Consider the following 27,663-nt stretch of genomic DNA (forward strand, 5'->3'; position numbering starts at 1 on the left):
TGCATTGAAGTAAGAGGCCTGACTAGGGGGCCAAACCCTGAAACACCGCCTCAGACCACTATCCCTTCTCCACCAAACATTATGTTGGCATTATGCATTCTGATAGGAAGTGTTCTCCTGGCATCTGGCAAACCCAGATTCATGCATCAGACTGCCAGATGCCTGGTCAGTGAAGTGTGATTAGTCACTGCAAAGAAAATATTTGCACTGTGTGGGAGTCCAGGGGTGGCATGCTTTACACCACTACAGCCGACACTTGGCATTGCACATCATGATCTTGATCAGCCATGGAAACCCATTTTGTAGCGCTCCTGATGCATAGTTCTGTCAATGTTATTTCCAGACGCAGTTTAAAACTCTGTAGTGAGTAATGCAAATAGCATAGATAATAAATTATTACACGTTATACACTTCAACAGTTAGTGACCCAGCTCTGTGGCTTTGTGTGGTGTACCACTGACTGAGCTGTTGTTGCTTACAGACAACTTACAGTTGGCTGTGCAGATCTAGCAGGGCAAATATTTCACTATCTTGTGGCAAAGGTGGCATCCTTTGACAGTGACATGTAAAGTCACGGAGCTCTTCTGTACATCCCAGTCTAGTGCAATTGTTTATCTGTGGAAATTATGTGGTTATTTGCTTGATTTTATACACCTCTTAGCAGTGGGTGTGGCTGAAACACCTGAATACAGTAATAAGGAGGGGTATCCACATACTTTTGGCCATAAAGTGTAGTTTAAACTGCTACTCAGCAGTCTCAGTTTTGTAACAACCATGCTTTTTGGCTAATTTGTCTTTGGTAAGATTTGTCCCGGTATTAAATATTGACTTTAAAAATTCTATTAAAATTCTTTATTGAATCACATTGAATTTTTCAGTACTTGATATTATTGATGTAACTCAGTCGGTAGGTTTAAATTTTAATACCAAGCCCTAGTCATTAAAAAAAAAACCCTCTTAAATGATAACTTCATAGAAAAAATACTCTTAGTTTTAATGCAACAAGATTTTATTCCAAGTAGTTTTTGACATTTCTATTGCTCCATTCATCATAAAATCTCCGCACAGTATAAAGGGCAGCTGGGATTTTCAAATGGTGTGAAAAAGAAAAGCGAAGATCCTTCAGGGTATGAGGTTTGAATGTGACAGCAAAGATATGTCACTTTGTCATTTAGTTCTTATGGAATAGATGGTTGTTAGCACAAAGGACACACATGAGTGTCCCTTTTGTGTTTTTCTATTTCAGTAAGATGGACTGTTCACTCTCAAGTATTTATTTCTAGTGTTTCAACTTTTCTGCTTGTCCATTGGTTCAGTGTTTGGTTTGTCCATTGCTGAGTGGAGTGTGTACATTGCGAGCACTCGGAGTACTGCATGTCAGGGTGTGTGTTTGTTTCTGTTAGACTTGTGGGAATGTTGAGGCTTTTGAGGGTCTGTTTCTCACCATCACTCATGTCTTAACTCATTCAGGCTTGTAAAACGCAGCCAACAGTACGCTTCTAGACATATCCAACTTTCTGATCACCCAGCAACTCTCAGCAAATCCTGTTGGCTAAAACCAATAAAGGGCTGTGACCATTTCTGGGTTTCGTTGCAGACCTTTAGTGGATCTAGACATGGCTGAACTCCTCGCACTCTCCCACCCTGTCTCCCTCTCTCCCTGTTGCAGGCTTCCTGAGCCTCATTGCTGTACATATGGTCTCCATCTGCTGTGGGTGCTTTGTGCGATAGCAGTTTCTAGAGATGGTTGGCTCTACGAGCAAGTGTGATTTAACCCATTAGAAAAACACACCCACCAGGCTCTATGCTTTGTGAGAGCTACATGCTACATGACTGAACTGATTTTGGCATGCGGGCAGATACTGGAGGGTGCTTAAAAATGTGGCGTAGAAAAAGACCACCGCCACAGCACAGCTATCGCTCAAGTCCCACAAGTGTCACTAAAATACCAGCTTCTGCTGCCAAGAAATATTAGCGATTATTTTTCTCATGTGTGGGTTTAGCTGAGTGTAGTGCCAGTGATGCAGCTGAAGGAGCCCATTGCCATGAGTGCAAGAGGTTGCTGTGGGTGTAAGTTCTACATGCTGCAGATGAAATTACAAATGAAGTGAGGTCGTACAATGCCTGGTGTGGGGTCTGTGCTCGGTGAGAACGACCGAGAGGTGTTTTTCCATGCACACAGGGGAAAAAGAGCAAATGTCTGTATGTGCATGTGGAATGGGCTTGGCTTCACTTCCCTTCAAAATAGATTTAAATACAGAGTGTGAACCGCAACGAGGTCAGTGGCTGATCCACACTCAGTGGCCAGGCCTGGGAATGCTGGGGAAACCTCCCAGCTCCTTTCCTGCATGTTGCACTACTACACGGAGCAAGCTTTGCAGGAGGGGTCTGAGCTCAAGCTTGAAATGGGGCCCAATTATTTACATCAGGTCATTTTTTTTCAAATTTTTCTCATTGTAGATTTAGGTTTCTCTTAGTCTGTCTCCCACCTCTCACAGATTTGGATTAGCAAATTTGGCTTTTGCTTTTAGTGTATCTTCCTAATTTATTACCTTAAAGACTTTTAATCTAGCGAGCTGAAGTCACTTGTGGTGTTGGCACTGCGGTACACTGGTGACCAATTCCATCCATCCATCCATTTTCTAAGCCGCTTCTCCGTCAGGGTCGCGGGGGGCTGCTGGAGCCTATCCCAGCAGTCTTCAGGCGAAAGGCAGGATACACCCTGGACATGTCGCCAGTCCATCGCAGGGCAGACAGACAGACACAGACAGTCAGTCACTCACACACTCACACCTAGGAGCAATGTAATATGTCCAATTGGCCTGAATGCATGTCTTTGGACTGTGGGAGGAAACCGGAGAACCCAATTATATATCTGAAATATCCGGCCTCAAAGACTTTGGAGCCACGTTTGTTTTGTTTATTAATGCGCCCAATGTCATCATGTTGGATCTGGATAGTTAATACTGACACCAAAAATCTGCAGTTTGTATGAGTTGCGGTTTTTTGCTTAGTTTCTAAGCTATTTGTTTGTCTTAAAATTTGATTTGTGGTATACTGAATTTTAAGTATGGGCTTGCATCCCAGTTGCCTTTTCTGGAAGGTCACAGAAACTCTACATTCTCCACCTTGGCCTACATGAATAGTAGAATTAGACAGCCCAATGGACTTTCTCAGTAATGCTCACCTTAAATCTGCAAGTCGGGAGAAGACCAGAGATTTAGACTGGACATGAATTGCCAACAACACAAATGATTCCATTATTCCAGATTAAAAGTCCACTGAGGTCTACTGATGTTGCATGAGAACAAGGCAAGTTTAAATTAATAGGCAATCATTAGGAATATGGAGAATGTGAAGTAAAAAATTCTGCCTCCAGTCATGTTTAGGTAGGATTTTTTAGGCTACACTAACAAAAACAAAGATGAAGTGTTCTTTGGAGCGATGCCATAAAAACAGTTTTGGTTTCCTAAATAATCTTCAAATGAAGGGTTCTTTAAAGATTATGGAAAAAAAACTTATAATGTTGAAAGTTTCTATTCCAACTGAGTGATTTCTTTTAGAAAAAATGTTCAAGCCAAGAATGATATAGGAACCTTTTTTATTTTTAAGAGTGTACAGTAGGGGTTGGATTCAAAACTTGGCAGAAGTTCTTGGGCTGTATTTGGATTTGGACACAAATTTTAGGCTAATCTGAGTCTGAATATAGTCTGAACATCCAGGTAAAGCTTTTCTTTTTTCCCCAAGGAACCATGTAAATCTTGTTCTTGAGGGTTTCGTTAAAGCCAACAGGTTTGAAGCTGTAGACCCCAGTGACACATCCATCTGCTGCTTTCTTGCCAAAACCAGCCCCTCAGGCCTTGGCCTGCATGCTGTCCAGCATATTGCCAGTCTCATTTTTTTCAGCTTTGACATTGTTGTGGGGCACAGGATTGCGTGCAAATGTACAAACTAGCTCAGTCTCCAGTTGGCTCAGGCGTGTTTATTCATAAGATCACTGCTCCATGTCTTTGTGCAGCCTGCATCAAATGAACCGTGCCATCTTGAGGTTTGCAGGCTAAACATATAACCTTGATTTATTGGGGTTAGTCAGCTATAATGTGGAGTTCCCTGTAAATACTAATGGCCTTGAGTTTCGGAGCAATGGCTGGTGTTTTGATAAGGTCAGTGGTTATCTCACAAATATCCTCCACAGTTTGACGGCGCATTTGAGGTTGACCAAATAGTTTATTTAAAAAGCAAACTCCAGCCCATTATTATTGCTTATCGCTGTTAGAAAAACACACTTGCTTGTAATGTGGGCTCCAGACCGCAGGCCCTGGCCAGGCAGAGCACTGCAGATCTTTTGTGTGAGAACGTCTTTCTGTTTGGATCTCTCTGACCTGCAAGCATTTGCCGGGGAGAATGGGGCACATGTGCACGGGGGCTTTACAGTGTACTTTTCCAATCATTTCTCCTTCAGCTGGGGGGCTTCTGCTGAAATCTTTCTTTCTCTCTCTTTCTCTGTCTTTTTCTGACAACACACACCATGAGACGCGAGCTCTAAAGACCTGTTTACTCAGTGGAAGCAGCACTGTGGACCTGCTCTGAATAGATGCCTGGAGCAATTGTGCTGGGAGGGAGCTGGAGATGGAACAGGCTTAATGCACTGTGGCGGTGCTGGTACATTCAGCATGTGCAAGTGAAGAGCTGGAAGACGATCATTCAGTGATAGAACATGAAGCTGCATTATCACTTGATTATTAATGAACTATGCAAATGTTTTCTTGGATTTTTGACACATACTTGCGATGTGTTGAATGTCCAGGCGATGGAACCTTATGGTAATGTGACACGAAGACACGCCAGCATCGTTCAGTTATTAATGTACTATGCTAATATTTTTTCATTAAAATGTTTTTGGACTTTCAGCATGTACATGTGAATATCCAGGTGATGCAAGCTCATGTAGTGTCCATTATGCAGATCTGCCAAGCAGCAAACTTTTTCACTGCATCTCTGATTGTAAATATGGACAGAAAATTTCCCAGCAACCATCTGGCCACTTTTCTTCCACAGATTTCTTCCTGCTGGCTGTCAGGATCCTCAACCAGGTGCCCTCTCTCCACCCAAACCCACACTTCACCTCGCCCACACCGCATTTAACAGACGTGGTTTAAACTCTCCTCTTTGCACTAGCCACTTGATTAGATGACTGTCTTTTTCTCTGGACTGTCAACATCTACACTCATTAGGCTTCTGATTTAACATATTATTATGCAGCTATCTGTAATCCTCTGCCTGTCACTTTGCTATGCTGCTATTACAGCATAATTTACATATATAATCTACTCAGAACACAACCCATATTCTGTACATTTCTGTCTCAAATTGTCTTGTCCTGTGTATCTATTGTGCTGTATTTATTATTGGACCTCAAATCTACTTGCACACTGTTGTATTTTGATGTAGTTGGTCAGAGGCGTGGAAGTGGGTCCTGGACCATCGTCTTTTTTGTATACTTTGTTCAGTGCAGCCATTTTGGTTCTATTGTTTGTTGTTTGAATTACATTTAAAAAAGATTTTTTAGGTTGCTGAGCTAGTTTTAACTCTTTGTGCATCCCATTGTGTCTGTCATGGTTATCTGTGTACCGTGGACTTTATTTTGTTGCATTTATTCAGATGGGCAAAAAACATACAACCGTACACACATAGAACATGCAGTCGTTAAACGGCTATGTCAATCATTTTTGTTGTTCAGTGTTGAAATAGCATTAAATTTGCTGTAGAATGCACACTGATGTGTGTAGGATAGTTCTGTGGAAGGATCCATTGGCTGTGTATCAATATCAGCCAGTTTTCAGCCCAAATATGCGAGCAGCGATCGGCCCGCTTTTATCTAACTTTTAGCTGATGCTGAGAGCTGCTTAGCCTCTTCAACTCCTTGAGACCACCGCTGGTTCCAAAACGCACTTTGTCATATTCTTCATAAATTTCATATTTCATAAGCTACATTCAAAAAGTGGATGTCAGATCAGAGCTGTAACTGTCTTCTTTCCAGTCAAATAGATGGGTAATGTCATTTTAAAGCCTTATAATAAAAGAAGCTGAACTTACAAGTTTTTTGTCTACTGAAAGTCGACCCATTTTTCCACAAATCTGGGCTATAAACTATAAACAGATGGTGTCTTTTCAGTGATATACTCTGATTTTTATAACATCATACAAAGTGCATCTAGGATTTTTGGCTTTCAGCAGTAAATTGTAAGCATATAGGAATATGTGAATGATAAAACACATTTTCTGTTAATTTGAGGGGAGCTTTAAAAATAAATAAATAAAATTTGACATTTATTTCATGCAGTTACTGAATAATTTGCCTTACATTTTGTTCATGTAAATTCAGATGGACAAACCTAAATATACCCTGGAGAATAAGAGGTTAGTGACCTAAAACATGTGAGCCAGGATGTAACTGCTGTACCATATAAAGAAAAGGAAAACTTGAGTAAGAAGATGGTGGACTTCATCCTTGTCATATGTTTCACTGATGAAAAACTTTTTTCCTGAAGTATATTACATATTTGGCCCCTGTTTTGCTGTAAACTCTTCGTGTGAAAGTGCAGAGCTGTAATTAACGGTTTGTTGTCAAAGCTTTGAGGATTCCTTTCTGTTAGCATGTTAGTGCTTGTATGTCAGACCTTTTTTATTGCATATTTAAACATCCATGAAGCAGGAGGACTGTTTTGTCCTATTAGCTTCGCTGGTTATTTATATGACTATCTTCACTCCTACACAATTTAAGGTGGTGAAAAAGAAGCCGATTTCAGCCGATGACTAATCACAACTGGTAGATTTGCGGTAGAAATTGTAGTGACAGTTTACTAACCCACAACTTAGGTAACATTAGTTATCTAGCTATTACTTGTTGGTTATGCTACTTGACATTACGTGGTTTATGGCCATGGAAAGCAGAAAAAGTATGGATTGCCTTGGCAGTGCATGTCCATGAATTTGGGGGTTGGAGCTTATGAAGGAGCATTGAAGAGAAGAATGTATTTGATATTCATACTCTAGACCCGCTTACTGTGCCTTTAAATGTGGCCTCCAGCCCCACCATCGGTTGGTGTTGGCTATCGGCCAATCACGCTGAAAGATGACCAGTGATTGGTATCGGCCCCAGAAACACTGATCAGTGCATCTCTGATTTAGGACTTGAAGTTTAGTACTCTGGGCTTGGCTTGAGTACTTGTATGTATTGGGATTTGAAATAATACTTGACTGTCTTGATTTGGGATTCACCAGTCAGAACTGGTGATTTCCTCGTTACTTACAGCTTAGTGCTATTGTGCCGTAATTAGGGTTGTCACCCCAAGCTGTGTTTTTTCTTGAGTGAAAAAATAAAAACACTCATTCTGTAAGCAATGCTAAAAATGTTAGAATTAGCCTCATAGCTAACAAATAAACAAAAATGACTTATGCTGCCCTCTAAACATGTCGGATCACCAAGCTAGAAGTTTGAACTTATGACTTGTCCTTGTGGGTCTTGGTGTGTGTTCCTTTGTTTACATTTATTTGCCTCAATCCAACAAAATCAATTCACATTTTGCTTGTTGTGGCATAATGATTGTGACGACTAACGACTGTGGAAAAGCATTACAGTCAGCTTAAATAATTGTGATCATCTCCAGTAATTACCATCATCAAAAATAATTGCGATTAGGCATTGGTGTAATAATAGTGGCAGGCCTAGCTGGAATATCTTGTTTAATTGCACTGTGGCAGTCAACGTCTTTTTCACTTGCACTTTGTGTTCCTGTAAACACAGGCCTTATCATATGTTGCGCTGAGGCCCTGTAGGAGGTTGGGATGGCAACAAACTTCTTTCGTGATGTTGTTCTTGAACCTTTACTGGTGCCAAAAGTTCTGTATATACCCATTAAACCCGTGAAAGCCATCAGCAAAGCGTGGAGTTGAGCAAGCTGTCTAAAAAGAAAAACAAAACCTCTTTGACCAAGCTCCTGTTCAGTTTTTAGCATTTTCTCGTTGGTAAACAAATTTGCTTCTTCAGCTTGACAGGGAGTGGGCTAAATGTCAAAAGAAAAGAGAGAGAAAAAAGAAATTTTGAGATGATCTTCATCTTCGCCTTGCAGAAAGAGCTGGACAGGCAGCCTCTGTCTCGTTATTCTTACTCTCACTTTGTGTAAAGCAGAGATCATAGGCAGGAAGTCTCACCAGGCATTTTAAACGTACAGCACATTAAAGGTGTGCGTGCATGTACAGGCTTTACAGGCTGCTGTAATTTCAATCTTTTACTTCAGAAGTGAAAAAGAAATTGAGGTGGTGAAAGTGTGTGCACAAAATGCCAGCTTTTACCACCCATTGCTTTAAGTGTTTCAGGCTGGCTGAACTGGATCGTGGCACCCTCATTTGTCATGTAGTCCCTCTCAGAGCACACTGAACATTTCGCTTTGCTCTGGAGTTCTGGGTGGAAGTGGCAAAGAGGAAGTGCTCTGCCTTGTTCATCCTTGCGCTATCAACTTTTTCTCTCTGTGGACTTGGTGCAGTATCATATTGCTTAAAGTAGTGAAGGTCTTTGTTGGATGATATATTTAAGCAGTATTATATGCGAAAAAGCTCATGGGAATTGGATTTCATGAATAACTCCTACAATGTGATCATTATAAAAGTGATACGAATGAACGAAGACAAACAACACATCATTTGAATTTGCCATAGTTTGAGGAATGGTTTAAACAATCAGGATTATTAAAGAAAGTAGGCCTAGCATAATCATTTCTTGAAACAGGGTAATTGGGGTTAGGTGTTCCAGTCAGATCAGGTGTGGAGTTGACCTGCCCTACCAAATGAAAAAATGATTACATGCTAATTGATACAGAAATATCATATGCAAATGTATAAAATGTCCCGATTAAAAGAGATTCTGTAAAGATTGTGGAGTAGAAATGGAAGAAATTCAGTACCATTGCAACTCTCCCTAGAAGTGAGTGACCTACAAAGATCAGTGCAAGGGCGCACAGCATAATCCTCAAACAAGCGTCTAAGAACCCTGCTGTGGCAGCTAAGGGTCTGCAGACATCTCTGACACTTAATAACCGGTGAAACAGATGCTCTCCGGAAAATAAAAAGGGAAAAAGAAAGGAAAACATGGAGAGAAACTCGTGTCACGTTTGTTCAAGCTCATCATAGCAATGATCTCTATACAGGTCAGATAACATGCATACATTTCTTTGAGAAATATGATCATTAATAGATTTCGGCAGTTAGGATTATTCAAGTGGCCATGTAAACGGCATACTCCGATTTCTTAGATTAGATTAAAGCTGTGTATTATAATAAACAAACCTGGATTGTGTCTTAATTGTTGTGTTTTTCAGCACATATATCTGGCAGAGACCAAAAGGAGATAAGCTGCCTGGGAAGCAGAAACACAAACACAAAGTAAACTCTTATTTCAGTGCTGCAGCTGCATTGACTGCATTATGTGCAATTTGGAGCCTTATAAACTCTCAGGTAAACATTTAGTGACTCTTTTGCCAAGTTGGTCAGCTACAGAAGTGGGGCACATTGTGTTTCCAGAAAGAAATCTGACTATTGAATGGCTCATGTGGACCTGGGATTTTCTCATTATCAAACTAAGTAATTTTATGCAGCTACCGGATTATTATGTGCATGTAAACTTACTCAGTGATGTACAACCCAAAAGAGAGAGTCCAAGACATGAGAATAAATCAGAGTGACTCAAACAGAGGAAATTTTCCATTTTTTCGTTAGTGACCTAACCTCAGTCGCCTTGAACGTCTGCGGTATCATCTGATGCAGACCGTTCAAGCAAGACACCCCATAATATACATGACCTGAAACAGAGAAACGGACCAAAATACCACCAAACCACCGTGCTGATCAACTACAGCAGCTACAGAAACCTTTGGATAAGATTGTCATTAACAAGGTCCAACTAGCTTTAAGTGTATGGGCTCACCCACTTTTTCCACCATTGTTGTTTAAAGAAACTTTTGTTTTTATGGACTGTTTGTCTAAAAAACTTTAAAAAACACTCTTTTATAACTTAGCCGAAGATCACATTTTAATAGCTATTTATACAGACATCTAAGCAATTTCAGTTGGTGCATAAACTTTGACGTAACTATATATGTAAATGATATCCTTGTTAGTTTGGTTGCCTGAATGTAAAGTTTGGCCTACAGTGTCCTGAGGTGATTTGTGCTTTTTACTGCATGAATTCCAGCCGAGTCTCTTATTTTGATACATGCGCCGGGCCTGGCATATATTCTCAGTGGAATGCATAAGTATAGCAGGCCGTGGCCATTGAGCAGTGAGGTGTGGTTCTGCATCTCTAAACACCTGATATCCCTCCCCTGCCGCAGGCAAGCAACCCTCCCCTGCACCCCTGCCCTGTCTCCATGGCAACCCAGGCAAAATTTTCAAGGATGTGTTTTTCCCTCACCAAGCAGAACACTATGACTCTGAAATAGGCCTTTATGACTTTGTGATTCCTATTTGAATAACCTCATTTGAGCCATAATGAATTTTTGAAGTGTATGCTTACAGTGGAGTGTTTCGTATGCACAACCGTTGCCTCTCTATGAGGAGGGGGACGGCTCACCTCAGCCTCTGGCATTCCTGAAATTGTGTTTACCTCACAACTGTAAATGAAACAGTTCAAACAAAAGGCTCCTTTGTTGACTGCAGGAACAGAGTCATCTTTTTCTGTCACATCATAATTTAACACACCACTGGCTCCAGCAGATCCCGTCGGCAGGAGGAGTGAAGGGAATGGAGGCGAATCCAATTTTCCTACAACACCGTCTAAGTAAAAAGCAATAATAACTCTAATGTAAAAACAAGTGGGGCTTCTCGCCTCAGTGGTTTAGCTTCATGTGCTGGTCAATGGCTGTCTGTGTTAATAAGCTCATGGGTGGTTTTAGAAAAAAAGGGACAATTTTAGCCTAAATCAGTCATTTGAAGGCTTCATATATACAGTTTGTATATGGTAATACTGTAAATAAGAGTTTTATTTTCCCTCACCAATTGAATTGTGGTGGAATTGTAAATGAGAGTACATGTAGAATATGACAAATCAGAAGTGAACTCATTGACCTAAACACTGTGTTAAGAGCAAGTGCTTTATCTATCGTCAGTGACAGGAACATGTTGTTCCTTACTGTAATTGCTGCTTGTTGAGAAACATAATAGCACTTCAGTGCTCCTTGTCAGAGAGTGCAGATAGAGAGCGGTTAGCCAAGTCTTTCACCTTACACCGTCTTGGCTCAGCTGCCTGCCTGGCTGCAAGAGGTTCAGAAAGGTCGGAGCTTCTGCAGACTTAAAATACAAGCCATACAGTCTCATTATGATCACAATTAAAAGCACAATAATAAAGCTGTCAACCCCTTAAAATTCCAGCCTTATTACATACTAAGGCATATTATTCAGTGTGATTCGCTCCCTGTGCGTTATTCATGCCTGTGTGTTTACTAATTCAGAGGGCTACTTTTGGCTCTGCTGATTGAAAATACTGTCAGTACGTCTTCTCCGAAGTCCATTATAAATCAGTAGACTCTCAGAGCTTGAGATGCTGCTTGAAGTCACATCTATCTCCTACTGGATGAAACTTTCATGTATATTTTGGGATGTCTTGCTTGAACGGCCTGCTTCAGATCACACCACAACACTCCAATAGGATTGAGGTCCTGGGCTCCTACTTGGCCAGTTTATAATGCAATATGTCTTCAATATGAGCCACTTTGTTAGACTACAAAAATATCTTTGCAAGTGAAATCCTAAATTTAATAAATTATGTAATATTTATTGTTGCTTCTTAGATGATTGTATTCCAATGGCAGACAAATTTGTTTGTTTTAAGCATTATATCTTAATTAGGAAATTACCTTTAAGCTTGGAATGCAATGATCACGAAAGCTCACACAAAGCTCATGCTGTATGGGATAAACAAACATATGAAATGCACGAGTGTGTTTCCAGTACAAAAGTACAAACCTCTACCGCCATGACACAAATCCATAGCGCTGTTCATGGCATTAAATAGCCTTAAAACATGGCTATGGACAACAAATCTCAACATCTCCAGTACTTTCTAGTAGCCAATTTTGCAATATACATAACATAACTTGCTCTTTAGTATGCACACAAACATTCACACATGGCACAAGGGCACTTATCTGTGCGTCCCTTCTTGAAACAAGGACACACAGTATCATTGATTTGCGCTATTTTAGTGCAGGATCTTCAGCCTGGTACACATGAGTGATTTTCCACAAGCCAGGCCCATGAGGTGCTTCACATATAACAAGTAAAATGTTTAAATCATCAACTATGAACAATCCTATTAGATGCCCACTTGTTTTACCCAGCTTAGATGTATAAATAGATTCCTGAGATTGTCCTGAAACTAACTGTTATTTGTGCTGTCATCAAATTTTTAACTACTTTATTCATGAAACTTAGATTTAGGACTCTTGTTTCGAAAAATCAGGTACATGCAGAAGTGTCACTACTTTTTTCAAGTGATTAAAACATTCTTCTGTAGAATTTTCTGATATAGCATGCTATTCTTCAGGATGCTACTGCAATTATAATTGAATCTTAGTCATTATTCTCACATGTTGTAGAGCTGGGATGATGTTTTGGTGTTGGTTCGCAGTGTTTCCTCTTAACAAATCATAGTTTGCATTTACCAAAATGTTATACTGAATATCAGGAGTTCCTAGTAAATCAGATGCTACTTTGAATGGCATTAATATTGGACTGGATAAAGCCTTGTTTGAGTGTCTGTAGTATGACTAATAAAAAGTGAGTGCAGGTCGTCTGCTGCCAGATTTGTGGTGTGGAGGCCATGGGAAAGTGTAAAGTGTGCTGCGTTGGATGTCCTTCAGCTTCAGCAGTGAGCAGTTCCTCTTGGCTGGCCTACAGGGAATAATGGAGCTGAAACATACTAGCTTCTCCTGATGCCAAATGTTTTCCCATTAAGTCAGCTTTTCTTACCTCTAACTCTCCTCTCTCTCTCACTCTCTCAGGGATCCTCAGTCTGCCAGACTGTTTGAGCCTGCATAGAGAGCAGCAGCGGTCAGGGAAGGCGGGTGATGGTCAAGCCTACAGTCAGGCCGAGCTGCGCACAATAGAGCAGTGTCTGCTGGCCACGCGTGTGGGAAGCATCGCTGAGCTCAGTGAGTAAACACACATGCTGCTCTTCTGGAGCAGCATCTCTTGGAATAATGGTGTTAATATTAAATAAAAAGCTCAGTTACAATTTCCATAGATTACAGAAAACTGTGTGTGTGTATATGTGTTTGGTAGAGCCTGACTGAGCTGGTAATTTTGTTTTAAAGTGCTTAAAAAAAATCAATTGAGATATGATCAAAAATTAAACACGCAGTTTACCTCCATTAGTCCTCATCCAGGCTTTAAGGGCGCTGGTTGAAAGAATGCAGAGGAAAAAATTTTAGATTTTTCCCCAAGTATGATTTTTTAAACATTATTATTATTATTGTTGTTGTTGTTGTTGTTATTATTGTTATTATTATTATTATTATTATTAATAATAATAGTAATAGTAATTTAGTAATTTAATTGAACATCAGCAGAAACCCATAATGTGTTAAATAATATAAAAATTGCAGTGCGGGGATGGAGCTTTTTAGAACCCTCAGACAGTCCAGATTTTTTCTCCAACTTAACAAATAAGAACAGTACGAAAACATGGACAGTGTGATGGTCCCTGAGGACTTATGAAGTGTTAATGCTTTATCGGCAGGATTTTTGCCCTAAAATCCACGGGAACTAAATATTGGCTGATATTGTCAGCTATTCGATATATGGATTGGGCTCTGGTGTTTGAGGATGAGTGTGAATGTAAAAAGGAGATTAAAGGGATGCAACAACCTCAGTTTGCGCCAAGAGTCACGCAAGGACTGAATGTGTGTTTACTCAGCTACAGCAAATCTGCCCCTCACTCACTCACTCACTCACTCACTCACTCACTCACTCACTCACTCACTCACTCACTCACTCACTCACTCACTCACTCACTCACTCACTCACATCTGCATATTTAAACACACAACCTTATTTCAACCCACACAGTCCCTCTGCCACTTCACTACCTGTGTTTTACAAGTTACTGTAAGGCTACAGTTATTGCCTGTGAAGCAGCAGCAGTTTTTGAGAAGGAGATGCAGTTTTACACTACAAGACCAAAACACACATTCTACAACATTCAGCAGTCTGCTGATATTTCAGTTTTAAACATAAGAGATTCATGTTGCACAGTGCTGTTTTCTCTTTCATGGAAATAGCTGGAAAAGATTAAAGCTGGTGTTTGATGTACTCGTCTGTAATTGGTTTTGGAACGTCAGAGAAGCCATTTCTAAAGAAGCCAATGACCTTTCTGTGTAACTCGATATGTTCTGCAGCAGTAAGTCTGTTCTATTCTGGAGCCCATCAATATCACATGTAATAATATACATTTAATTCACTTTCACATACAGAACAGACTCATAAGCATACGGCTAGAGTATTGCACTTTCATAACCAGCACCGAATACATGATTCTTCTCTGTTTGAAATAAAAGCAATAGACTCAGCGTCTATCTGGTGTCTCCATTAATGCTGTTTTGCGTCGCTATTGCTCTTTATTAGTTGCTCTTAAAAAGCTTACTTTGTCAGCAGGAAGAGATAAAACCAGAACGTTCTGCCCACTTCCTCCAAAACACTCCTGCACCCCCAAACTTGAATATCACATCTCTGCAAGTTCACTTTTATATACACTGTATCCATGGAGACTTCAGCACAGCATTTCCTAACATATCACTATGTCATACTGCCTCTCTCTCTCTCTCTCTCTCTCTCTCTGTCATATTCTCTTTCTTTCTGTCATATTCCAGCTCTCTGTCTCTCTCTATGTCTCTGCCTCTCTTTCTGTCATATTTTCTCACTCTTTCTCTCTCTCTCTCTCTCTCTCTCTCTCTCTCTCTCTCTCTCTTCCTTTCTATATTTTTTTCTGTTTCACTCTCTCTCTTATTCTCACTCTGTTTTCCCTCTCTGTCATTTTCTCTGTCTCACTATACACCTCTCTCAGTTTTTCTCAGTAATGTTTTACACAGTCTCTTTGTTTCTCTCTCCCTGTTTCTCCCTATGTTGTGTCGTACTCTCTCTCTCTCTCTCTCTCTCTCTCTCTCTCTCTCTCTCTCTCTCTCTCTCTCTCTCTCTCTCTCTCTCTCTCTCTCTCTCTCTCTCTCTCTCTCTCTCTCTCTCTCTGTGGTTGTCCTGAGTGACCCTGTGGGGAAAGTTGAGGGCATTTTGAACTCTGGCTGGGACGGCACCCCTCCCCATTGCTTTACAGTCCTGCATGCTGCCTGCAGTAAGAGGGAGATCAGGCTGTCACACTGTGTGTGTGTATTTGTATGTGTTTGGACCGCAAGCACAGAGCACACTCAGAGGACAGAGTGTATTTTAAGAGATGTTTCTCCTCCAGAGAAGCGTGTTTAATTACATGACTGTTACAGTGGTGTGCATGAATGCATTTGTGAAGCTCACAGAAGTATTTTGGGAGTAGTGTTTTGACTGTACATATATTGTACACACATGACTTGCAGGGGTTAAATTGGGTCACAGTTCACTGAAGCATATCTCTGGCACCGTTGGTTTATTTGAATGGCAAGTAGTGCTAAGGTCTGATACTATAAAAGGACTTACAGACAGTTTTCAGATCGCTGATGTAGCTGCATGAACCATGTCTTCATATGAGAGGCAAAAGTTTTTCATATTATTGCCTGTTTGCAGTAATTCCTATATAAATTATCTTCCTTGAGATTTGTCCACCTCTTTTCAAAATCCAAGGCATTCTAAATGTTATTTTGTATTATTATAAAAAATAAGTTAATTTAAGTTAGTATAAGGTAATTCTTGGTGTTGCACAGTTTCTCAATCATTATGGAATCCAGTATTTATCTATTTGTTTATTTGTGTTTATTTATCATCTTGTAATATGTTTTTGATTTTCATGTGTGTCGTTCCTATCACCACTACTGTAAACAATTCTGACTCTGAGACTTTCTCTAGAGTGAAGCCACTCTGAATGACTCTGTCTACATCTTAACCATTTAATTAGGCAGACATTTTGAAAAATTGATGGCATTCCACTTGAGCCAAGTGGATGTGATGAGGGCTACAATAAAACCCTGCAGGATAATCACCCAAAATAAATGGAGAATCAGTTGCTGATTCTACACAGCTGCTGCAGACATCGAAGTCAAACATATTACTAATTCAAATTATCATTTAAAATACAGTTAGTGCTGCTTCAAAGCTTCAGGCCTGTAATGTATTGCCATGTGCATTGTACACATCACCATGCCCTCTGTGTGTTCACACTAGCATACAAAATGTCATTGATCTGCTTTGTCTTGGCTCCTAGTTCAGCCTGCCAGCCACAGCACAGTGGAGTGGCCTCCAGTCCTTGTCTGGTTAGCTCTGTCTTCACCAGTTTAGTACACACAGAGAAAAGTAAAAATCCCACTACCAATGTCCACTGCCGAATACATGAGAAGTCACTTAGAAGACATACATTTCTTGTTTTGTTCCAGCTCTTTTTCTGCTCTCTGTACTGACTACACAATTCTAAAGCATATTAGAGCAGAAAATGAAAGCTGGGGTGGAGTTGCAGTCAACTGGCTCCTCCAAGGTCACTGTGTTCTGCTCTCAGAGCTTCTGTCCCAGGGGAAGCTCAAAATTCATTTCAGTCTCACATTAGTCATGAACATCTAAGGCATTAAGCTTAAAAAATTGAACACTCCTGCTGGACCATGTGTAACCCCTTCCCTTTACTTGAGTTTGGAATTTTCCGCCATCCCTAAGATCCAGTGAACCACATGTAACTGTAGCAAATGATATCTCTCTCTGCAGAGCCTTGGCAGTTCAAAGAGTGCGTGTTAGGATCAGCATTAAGCCTCCATCTTTTCAGAATTCATCTCGTCAGTAATTTCAGGTCATTTTGCTGAGACATTTTCATTGCTTTGACTTTTGTTTACTGTAAACAGATAGAAGTAAAGGTGAGTGACAATGCATCATTGCTAGAGACAGAAGGCATCAAGTGTAATTGCGCTATTATTGAAATACTGACAGTGATGTTAATGCACAGACAGCGCAGTGTGCTGGAGGGAGAGCAGTGTGCTGTTCAGGGAGTGCAGAGGCACTTTTATGTATAGTGACCTGAGGGCAGAACCTCATTCTGTCTGATCAGGCTGAGGACGAAAGAAACAGTGACAAAAGAGGGGCTGCTCTATTGCATCTTATAGATTTTCTCCTCTATGCCTGATCCTGTTCATCTAGATGCCGTATTGGATTCGAACAAGACTAATTCACTGCTTCTTATCGCAGAGACAACTCTTGGTGTGTATGGCTGAGTGTGTGTGTGTGTGTGCTTTAGGGGTGCGGGTAAAAATATATCATGATTCTTGAAGAAATTTTCACAATAAATGATATGTCACAATATATTTTTTCAGTATCTGAAATGTTGGACCAGGCATAAAAACAGTAGTGCCACATAAAAAAATACAATCAGAAAGTTACAATAAAAATTAGTTTGAACATTCACATACTGTGTTGCACAGTCCAAACAGGACTAATTACGCTTTTTTTGTAATGAAGCATGCAGTTGGCCAGTGTTTTAGAAGTATTGGCAATATCCATGATTTGCTCAGAAAGCATATTCTGACATATTGTGAAGTGATTTGTCACAATAACAAAAAAATTTTATATTATATCGTACCATTTCATATTGCTCAGCCTTACTCACGGAATGCATATAAATATTAGAATATTAAATTAGTGTCACCCCTAGTGTCCGTGGATATGAGTGTGTGTGTGTGTGTGTGTGTGTGTGTGTGTGTGTGTGTGTCTGTGTAGGTGTGTAGTTGTTCTGCTCTGTGTGAATGAGAAGTTAAACTTCCACAGCCATCACATGCAAATTCACATTTGTTGGTAGTGATTTCAGCATTAATCCTCACTAATTCTTCCAGCAGCCCTAAAGGATCTACAAGCCTCAGAATAAACAAGCAGGCCTAAGTAGCTGCCATGTCTGACAGAAACCTGTTCCACAGTAAAGAGTGGTCATTTGGTTTGGCCAGAAGGGGCCAATTAAAACATCATGGCTGAATGGCCGTCAATGAGCACTTCCATATTTCCACTCAGTATTTTCCTGTTTTCATAAGAGACTATAACTATAACATAATGACCCTATTCCCATCTGTCCTAAGACAAATTTTATTACAGATCATGGCCTTCAGAATTTTCAGCATTTCTGCTTATGCTTTATGGTCAGGCTACTATTTACCATTAAATCTACGTATTTCATATCACTGCTTTTGGAACAAAACCTCGTATCTCCATTTTTGGAGATGATTTCATGATGAATGGACCAAAAGAAACGGGTCAAAATTACTTGGAAAAAATGTTTGGTTCCATAGACTTATGTTGAAAGTGAAGAATGTTTTTCTTCTCAATTTGGAGATACAGAGTTTTGATCTGACAATGACAATATAACAAAAACACAAAGGCACAAATGCCTTGGTGTTTACTTTTGGCTGATGTTGATAATTGGATAATTGTGTAAATAATCATTGATTCATTCATGTTGAAATGAGTTTTAATCATGAAAATTCAGGGCATCATGTTTCTGATTTTATCTGGTTGTGCCCAAGAAACTAACAAAAGTGCAATTTGTTGAAGTTAAGAATTCTAAGCAGTGAAATACAGAATACAAAAACACAGGCATCAATGCTTTTTATAGGAGCAAACTCCACTTGAAATGCTCTGATAAAGCTGCAGCTTAACAGTTTATCTGTTTGAATTAAGAGAGGAGACCCATTTTATGTTCTTCAGGTTTGAGATTCAGGTTCATCTGAACACGCAGGATGAAAGAAAATACTTGTTTGACAAGCTGCTGAACAGGCCTTGCTCTGATAAAGACTGTTGTGTGCTTCTGTGACAGCGTAAAACGGAGCAGGCCTTGCACCTGGTGTCCATCACAGTTCTCATTCCTTATTCATGCTGTAAAGGAGGACGGATGAACCATCTATTCAGCTCAGCTTTCATGGTTAACCCTTAGAAAACACACTTGTCACTTGCACTAACAAAAGCATGATGTAGTTTTAGATTCTTTCTTTTTGACCCTTTGCTCATTGAAACAAACCGAAATTGTATTGCACATGCAGATTCTTAACATGTCAATTCATATTATTATGATTTCAGATTGATAATATAATTGCTGAGTGTAGTGTAGATTATTCAATGCAGAGTGTAAACTGAATGCAAATGTCATGAATTATGCATCCAATTATGTCATTAGTAACATAATTAAGTAATTACATTCAAATTGGATAGCAAAACCACATTAATGACTTCAATCTTTTAGGAATATAAAGAGTGTCCTTTGCTGTATTCCTACCCTTGAAGGTCACCATTAAGGTGCAGCATATTATGTTCATCAGACAGAGAGGAAAGACGTGCAAGGAAGGAAAAAGTGGCTATAGCTGCAGGGAGTGTTTCTCCCTGCTGGTTAATCTGGAGTGGATATCGTTCTCAGTCAGCTCCTGCTGCCCCTTGGACTCGCGGGAAATGTCATGGGCCGTCATGAATAAGAGATGAGAGTGCTGGCCATAGAAGTGCCCAGCAGGTGCACCTACAGTCTCCTTTTCTCGTCTCTGGAGCCTCTCATCACCATATCTACCTGCTCGCACTGTGTGCGTTCATAGTCTGTGTGGGCCTGTGTCTGCTGTATGTATGCCACTGTCTGTGTGTGTATCTCTGAGACTCTGAGTGCATAGTGAGCGTAGTGAGCATAGTAACCAAAGGTGTAGGTGTCAATATTTTTGATGTTCTTTGGGGAGATTAACCCAAATACTTAACTTAATCTCTACAATGACTGGTTAATACTTTTACAAACCTTGTGATCCTGTAATTTCTGAATATTAAACCTGGCCATGCTCTACAAACAAACACATTCTTTCATAGCAACTGTGGTTTTCCAAGATTGCAAAATCCTTGTGGGAAGTTATAACAGACTTTAAGAATTGCTACATGATGTCGTGTTGGAAGTGAGAAATTTTATGATGTTGTTGTTTAAACAGTTTTGAAATGACATGCTAATTATCTGATCTTTCCCAACAGTGTTCCCCTTCACATGCATGCAAAATACACTATATTGTCAAAAGTATTTGGTCGTCTGCTTTCACACAGATATGAATTTGAGTTACATCCCATTCTTAATCCATAGGGTTTAATATGATCACCCTTTGCAGCTATAACAGCTTCTACTCTTCTGGGAAGGCTTTCCACAATGGTTAGGAGTGTGTTTGTGGGAATTTCTGACCATTCTTCCAGAAGTGCATTTGTGAGGTCAGACACTGATGTTGGACAAGAAAGCCTGGCACACAGTCTCCGCTCTAATTCTTCCCAAAAGTGTTCTATTGGGTTGAGGTCAGGACTCTGTGCAGGCCAGTCAAGTTCTTCCACACCAAACTCGCTCATCCATGTCTTTATGGACCTTGCTTTTTGTACTGGTGCGCAGTCATGTTGGAACAGGAAGGGGCCGTGCCCAAACTGTTCTCACAAAGTTGGGAGCATGAAATTGTCTAAGATCTCTTGGTCCGCTGGAGCATTAAGAGTTCCTTTCACTGGAACTAAGGGGCCGAGCCCAACTCCTGAAAAACTACCCCACACCATAATTGCCCCTCCACCAAACTTTATACTTGCCACTGCTCTAGAGTCCAGTGGAGGTACTTTATGCCTTATACTGCTTATACAACTTACAACTTATACTGCTTTTGACATTTTGCATTGAGCTTGGTGATGTAAGGCTTGGATGCAGCTGCTTGGCCATGGAAACCCATCCCATAAAGCTCTGTACGCTGTTCTTGAGCTAATCTGAAGGCTGGATGGGTGAGTAAATAATTTTGACAATATAGTGTAAATATAATTTGAAATGAACACATTCTAAATGTAGTTACTTAGCTATGCACTATGGTTTCTCTTTAGGTAGAATGGAATTTTTACTAACAATATGTAAACTTGTTGAGCTTAGCAATGAACAAAAACATTTGTGGGTGATGCCTGGATCGGTCAGCTGCTCTCAGCTCTCAGCTGCTGTCAGACAGTTCACATCGCAGGCATTCAAACTCTTCAGTATCTCTTATGAATCTGCATACAATGTTCCCTTTATTACATTGTGTTTTGAATTCTACAGCCTTGACTGAGAGGAAGCCACAATGGTGGCAGTTAAACAAACTGTTGATTTCTGGAAACGATGGGGCCTATAGGGCCAATCGGACACTGGCTGTGGGGCTGTAAATTCATTTAGACAGAGGGATGTGTGAAATGGACTCCAGAGAACAGCTGAGGCTGCAGCACTCTGATTGCCATGTAATAGATAGAGGCTGTTTCACAGTAGGTCTCACAGCATGGCACTGTTTGTTAGCTGCTTTATTCAGTGGGAAGGGCTGTTGTGCTCCTCTGAATAGATTAAAAAGTGCTAAGGTTCATGGATTCATAAGATTTTGCAAAGAAATCTAAAGGCTCATAAAGAGAGAGAGAGAGAGAGAGGGAGTCTCTCTGGGTCTGACCCATTGTCTCTGTACTGTCATTTTTCCAGTAACTTGTGCTGCACTTCTGGCATTATTTTAGTCATTTTTGTAGTATTATTGTCATTTTTTCAACAATTCATATTCAGGTCAATTTTTTCTACTAATTTGTAAAGTATACTGTTGTTTTTTCATTATTGTCAGTGTTTTTCTCACAATGCTGACACTAATGCCAGTGAAAACATTGGTAAAATATAGAAATCGGGAGTACATCCACCAGGGTTACCATAATGGAGGAATCATTTATTTCTATTGGAGTGCAAATCTATTTGCATTTCTGTATTTGTAGTTCGGTATTTGTACTACCTATATTTGTTCATCCTGTTCATCCCATCCTGTTTTTAGGTTATTTTCCTGGTGAGAGATGTGTATGTGTGTTTATACTCCTATGTGTAATATGACCACAGGATAAGTGCAGCCATACATTGAGGGTGTTATGTAACAGGTGGAGATGACAGTTGACTTCAGTCAACAGTTGCATCACTGAAAGGCATTCAGAGCAGTCCTGACCGGAAGAGCAAACAACAGTTGTCATTTGACACACAGCAGGACACTAATGCAGTAATGCAGTGTGTTATGTGGCCATGGCCCTTTCAGTCCTTTGTATTAGCACTGGCTAAGCATGACTCTGTTCCCTGTTTGCAGGTGACCTGGTGTCTAGAGCTATGCATCACCTGCAGCCACTGAGCGTAAAGAACCACAGTAACAGCACACCTGTGCACCAGAAGAGCGGCCTGACCCACTGGGAGCCTGAAGCCCTTTACACTCTCTGCTACTTCATGCACTGCCCTCAGATGGAGTGGGAGAACCCCAATATAGAACCCTCCAAAATAACCCTTCATACAGAAAGGTGAGGCTGCTTCTACTGGGCCGGGAGCCACTGTCATACCACCTAGTAAAAAAGTGTTATTACATTAAAGCCAAAGCAATAAAACTGGTTATTATTTTGTTTCACTACAAACAAATTGTTGTTTTGAGAAAGACATCAGCATGAGACACATCAATAATAACTGCTTCCACAGTGGTGTGAATTCTGTTCTGAATGTGTGTGCACATTTGCTCAGAAAATATCACAGTGTGGACGCCCTTCTAAAAGAGTAGGAGTGAAGGGGTCGAAACACTTGGTGTCAGATGACCATGGCTGGTGACGTCAGTGGTGTTGCAGCATGAACCAGAAATCATTACCACTTTGCTATAAACAACATGGACATTCACACTGTCAAGGAATTCTGGTGGCAGATTTATTAGTTAGTTTATAAAATGTATGTGTTTTTTGTACCATTCATTTTTACATGACCACTTCTTAAACCATTAGAAGTAAACAGACTGATGTATCTAAGTTATGTCTGTTCCGATTGGCTAACCTGTATTGTACCTCATTCAAAAGGCAGTCTAGGCTAAAACACTCCTTATATCTAGATGAAACATTCCTTATACAGTATCTTCAGTCTGAATGGGTGGGGCTTAATTGCTTAATATGTGGATATAAGTATGTGCAGTTTTCATGACATCACAAAAGCAATTAAATTCAATCAGTTTCTATATATGGACTGAATGCACTGGGATACTGTTATTTAAAAAAGTAAGGACAATTGGTGTTTCCATAAGGAACTTATGCAGTCATTTTCTTAATGTAACAATCATATCATATTTCTTGAGTTTAGTTAACAGTGCACAAAATGCAGTTAGCTGAACTAGACTTAACCAAGTGTCAATAAAGTGTCTGCAATACATTTTCATAGGATGGTGAGTTCTGTTTGTCTTAAATACAAGTCTTTTAAGTAGCACCTGGTTCAAATGTGTACATCGTTCCATACAAATAAAAATATTGCATACATTTGGCTTTACAGTTGACTTCATTTTGTCTAGACTTGTTTTGATGACACATTTTATTCATGTGAACAGGTGTACATTTTTTCAGGGGCTTTAACTTGTATCATTTCCTTACACCTGTCACTGCTTACCTTAGGGAATTAACAAGGAACAAGGAAATGTTGTATGTAGTTTTACTAGGTGAGATGTGATAAAACTGTTGCAAATAAACATATGGAGCACAAACACAAAGAAATATGCAAAACTTTTAACGTATGCAAAAAAAAAATTACATCATCTTGTAAAAATGACAGCATAATGACAGCATAATATATTACATCTTGGGATTATTTAAAATTTTGGTAAACATTTAGATTAAGAAGCCTCAGGTTTACACTTCCAAGTGAGCAGTACCCTATCTGTCAAAATTCTTTGGATTCAGCTGTGAAATGCTTCTTGCCAGTGCCTGGAGAGCTTGCGCATGCTGAGCTGCTATAAACTGAATGATATAAACTGAGAATCTGCTTGTTGTCTCCCCCTGCAGGTCATTTATGGTACTGCCTCCACTCATGGAGTGGATCCGAGTTGCTGTGGCCCATGCTGAGCACCGCCGGAGCTTTTCAGTGGACAGTGATGATGTCAGGCAGGCAGCCAGACTCTTACTGCCTGGCGTGGACTGTGAACCTCGGCAGCTAAAGTATGGGCCTGTTTAAAATCAATGCTGCACTACCTAGCACAAGAAATTTGGAAATAAACAACCTCTTTAGGGCTAATGAAGCCTACAGCTTCCCAGTACACAGTCTGTCACACATATGGATACTCCTTTCTCCACAGTCTGTTTAAGATAATAGGCCATTAAGATAAAACGGCATGCAATAAGTTTAAATTGCCTTCAAAATGTACACAGCTTGAAATTGATTCTGTACATGGCTCTTTAAAAGTGTGGAGTCACTGTTTGGAAGTTTGGAATTTCATTAATATAAAACTAGTTTTATTCCAGATTGATTTACGAAATGATTTAATATGCTAGTCCTTTGCCACTTCACACGTTTCAAGTTATACAGTTTTCATTGTCCATTTCAGTGGCGCAGTGGTAACCCCATGGACCGCCGATCAGTACAGTGGCAGTTCTTACCTTGCTCCAGGTCACCTCATTTAGGGGCAGTAGTGGGCTGGAGGTTAGGGAAGTGGCCCTGTAAGATCCCTTCGTTTAGGGTGCTGAGTCGGGCAGGCTGAGGGGGCAGGTCTCCAGTTCGATCCCCAGGGCTGACAGTACATGACTGAGGTCTACTTGAGCATAACCCCTAACCTCCAACTGCTCCCTGGGTGCTGCAGATAGGGCTGCCACTGCTCTGGGCAAATGTGCTCACTGCTTCTTAGTGTATATGTGCTCATTTGTGTGTATGTGGTGTTTCACTGCACGGATGGAGATGAAATTTCCCTGTTGTGGGACAAATCAGGATCTCTTAATCTTAATTATTTTCTGACACATATCCCAAGCTTACCACATGTTCGTGAAATAAATAGAAGCAAGTATTAGAAACTGGCTTAAAAAAATACATATTTAATACATGAATTGTTTAGGTTCAGAATAATGCTCTCATCATCAAAAGGTTTATAAATAAGAATTGCTGTGGGGGTATATAATGGCTCTATATTTACTTCGTTTTCTTATAAGCTTATATTTCTAATTGTTGGCTTTTATATCATAAATCAACATACAACTGATTGCAGTTTTTAAGAATTAAATTTAAGAATTTTTTTTATTGTATTTGACACATTTTGACTGCAAAATATTTACTCAGGGAGACATTGTTTTAACAAAACAAAAAAAAATCAAAAACATATCCCCAGCTTATCCCACTTCATTAAGTAAACCTTCATATTTCAACACTCTTTGTCCAATTTATCGGATCTACTTACCATATCGGTGCACTTTGTAGTTCTTTCGCAGGCTATAGTCTACCTGTTCGTCTACATACTTTGGACCCCGCATAGCAGGTATTATTTGGGTGGTGGATCATTCTCAGCACTACAGTAACCCTGACATGGTCATGTGTTAGTGTGTGTTGCACTGGTACAGGCGGAACAGACACAGCATTGCTGCTGGAGTTTTCACCTCAGTCACTGCTGAACTGAGAATAGTCCACCAACCAGAATTAACCAGCCACTGATGAGGTAGCTTTGTCAAATAGAGTGAACAGTGGACACAGTGTTAAAAACCTCAGTAGCGCTGCTGTGTCTGATACACTCACACTAGTGCAACACACACTAACACCCCGCAACCATGTTAGTGCCACTGCAGTGCTGTGAATGATCATCCACCCAAATAATACCCACCTCACCATTGAACAACTGGGTGAAAGGGGCAGACAAAAGTATGGAGAGAAACAGATGGACTACAGTCTGTAATTGTGGAACTACAAAGTGCATCTATATGGTAAGTGGAACGGATGGAATGGACAAAGAAATACAAGGAGGTGGTTTCAATTAAGTAGCCGGTCGGTGTCTGTTATGTATATTACATTACAAAAAGGTTGACCATCACTAATGATTCAGACAATGATGTAAGTTAGACGTTATTAATGTTCTTTAATGCCCCCTTCAGGACGGACGATTGTTTTTGTGTCTCGCGCAAGCTGGATGCTGCCTCCACTGAGGCGAAGTTCCTGCAGGACCTGGGCTTCCGCATGCTTAACTGTGGCCGCACAGACCTGGTCAAACAGGCCATCAATCTGCTGGGACCTGACGGCATCAACAGCAGGAGTGAACAGGTAAGACATGCCATATACACACAGCTCTTTAATACACTTACAGGAACAGAGACACATGTCCAGTCCTAACTCATTTGCGGAAAACTATGCAGATGTATCAAAACGCTCTCAGTACTGGATTAAGAAAAGCAGTTTATTTTTAGCAGCACAAGGCTTGTGCACATATATTCCTCAGTCACATCAGAGCAGAAAGCAACATGTTTGTCCTGTGGCAACCCGAACAGGTTTCTCTCAGCACATCAACACACTCGGTTCACTTCTCTCAGACTCCCACAGTATTTTATGCTCGGCTGTGTCAGTAAGATGGAGCTTGCAAGCCGCGTGTCACCACTCTCTCCATCACTCTGCTAGCTTGGCTGCACTGCTGAACTCTGGCAGGGGAATGTAAGCTGTTCCTGGCCTTTTTCACAGCAACTGTTGGATTTTCCATGCCTGTGTTCTTGTGCTGGATCCCCTGGGGTCTCTTTTATATACAGGCTTTCAAGACTCCCCTTTAAATAAATACTTTAGGGTTTACTATGCTCTTAAAAATGAGTTCTTAAGCGGTTCTGGGCTTGGATGAATGGCTCTATGAAAAACCTTTTTTTTTTTGTATAGAATCTTTACATTAACTTGCATGAACATTTGAAGAAGCCTTTACAATTGAACAGGCTGTTTTTGTTACTGTGGCTTTAAGACTGGTATATATTAATGACCTCTAATGATGTTCTAATTGGCTGCTTTGCACTATATTTAAAAGGCAATCTAGGCTGAAACACTCCTTATAACTTCAGAGTGAATGGGAGGGGCTAACCTGCTGTAGGTTGAATAAGCGGGTCTATGTGACTGAGCCAGTTTTCATGACATCATAAGAACATTGAATTCAAATGGAAATGTTAACATTGCTTACATACCACAACTTCTACTTACAGCTTTTATTTCAGAAAAAAATCAAGGACAATTGAGTTTTCTGTGATATGGCCACATTTAGAAACTTGATATGAACATGCAACATTAGCATGTTTATAAAATAAAACAGACATAACATGTACAGTTTACATATATCCTACAACACTCAGCTGCAAATTCAAAGTGTCTTATTTGGTATGAAGAGCTAGAGTTTGGTCTAAGTGATGTAGCTGTAAGGGCCAGCAATAATGTTCCCAAGTCAAATTGACCTAATGCATGTTTAACTGAAAGTAATTAAAAAAAAGTATCCATACACATTATCTTTAGCTCAATTAATGTCAATATAATCAATATTTAGTGTAATCAAGTTGGCAATAACTAGATATTCAGCACAGTTGTTTTATTTATTCTTATTTAGACTTTTTCAACATTTTTGTGTCATATTTTCTGTCATGTTGATTAATACAAACATCTATTCTGTTCTGGATCAAATTAAACCTTTCAATTCAAATCAC

At 40.1% G+C, this 27,663-nt stretch overlaps 1 protein-coding gene across 2 annotated transcripts in view; it reads left to right on the top strand.

Annotated features, from left to right (window-relative positions):
* The window catches only part of btbd11b (BTB (POZ) domain containing 11b), a 78,162-nt gene that overhangs the window by 33,052 nt on the left and 17,447 nt on the right, over nucleotides 1-27,663 (top strand). For both annotated transcript variants that reach the window (XM_037540233.1, XM_017690153.2), the window contains exons 2-5: nucleotides 13,056-13,205; nucleotides 22,320-22,524; nucleotides 24,031-24,183; nucleotides 26,095-26,260. In XM_037540233.1, the coding sequence (XP_037396130.1) occupies nucleotides 13,056-13,205; nucleotides 22,320-22,524; nucleotides 24,031-24,183; nucleotides 26,095-26,260 (674 nt within the window). The remainder of the gene's footprint in view (nucleotides 1-13,055; nucleotides 13,206-22,319; nucleotides 22,525-24,030; nucleotides 24,184-26,094; nucleotides 26,261-27,663) is intronic.

This window comes from Pygocentrus nattereri, chromosome 7 (assembly GCF_015220715.1).
Source record: "Pygocentrus nattereri isolate fPygNat1 chromosome 7, fPygNat1.pri, whole genome shotgun sequence".
In the NCBI taxonomy this organism is placed as follows: Eukaryota; Metazoa; Chordata; class Actinopteri; order Characiformes; family Serrasalmidae; genus Pygocentrus; species Pygocentrus nattereri.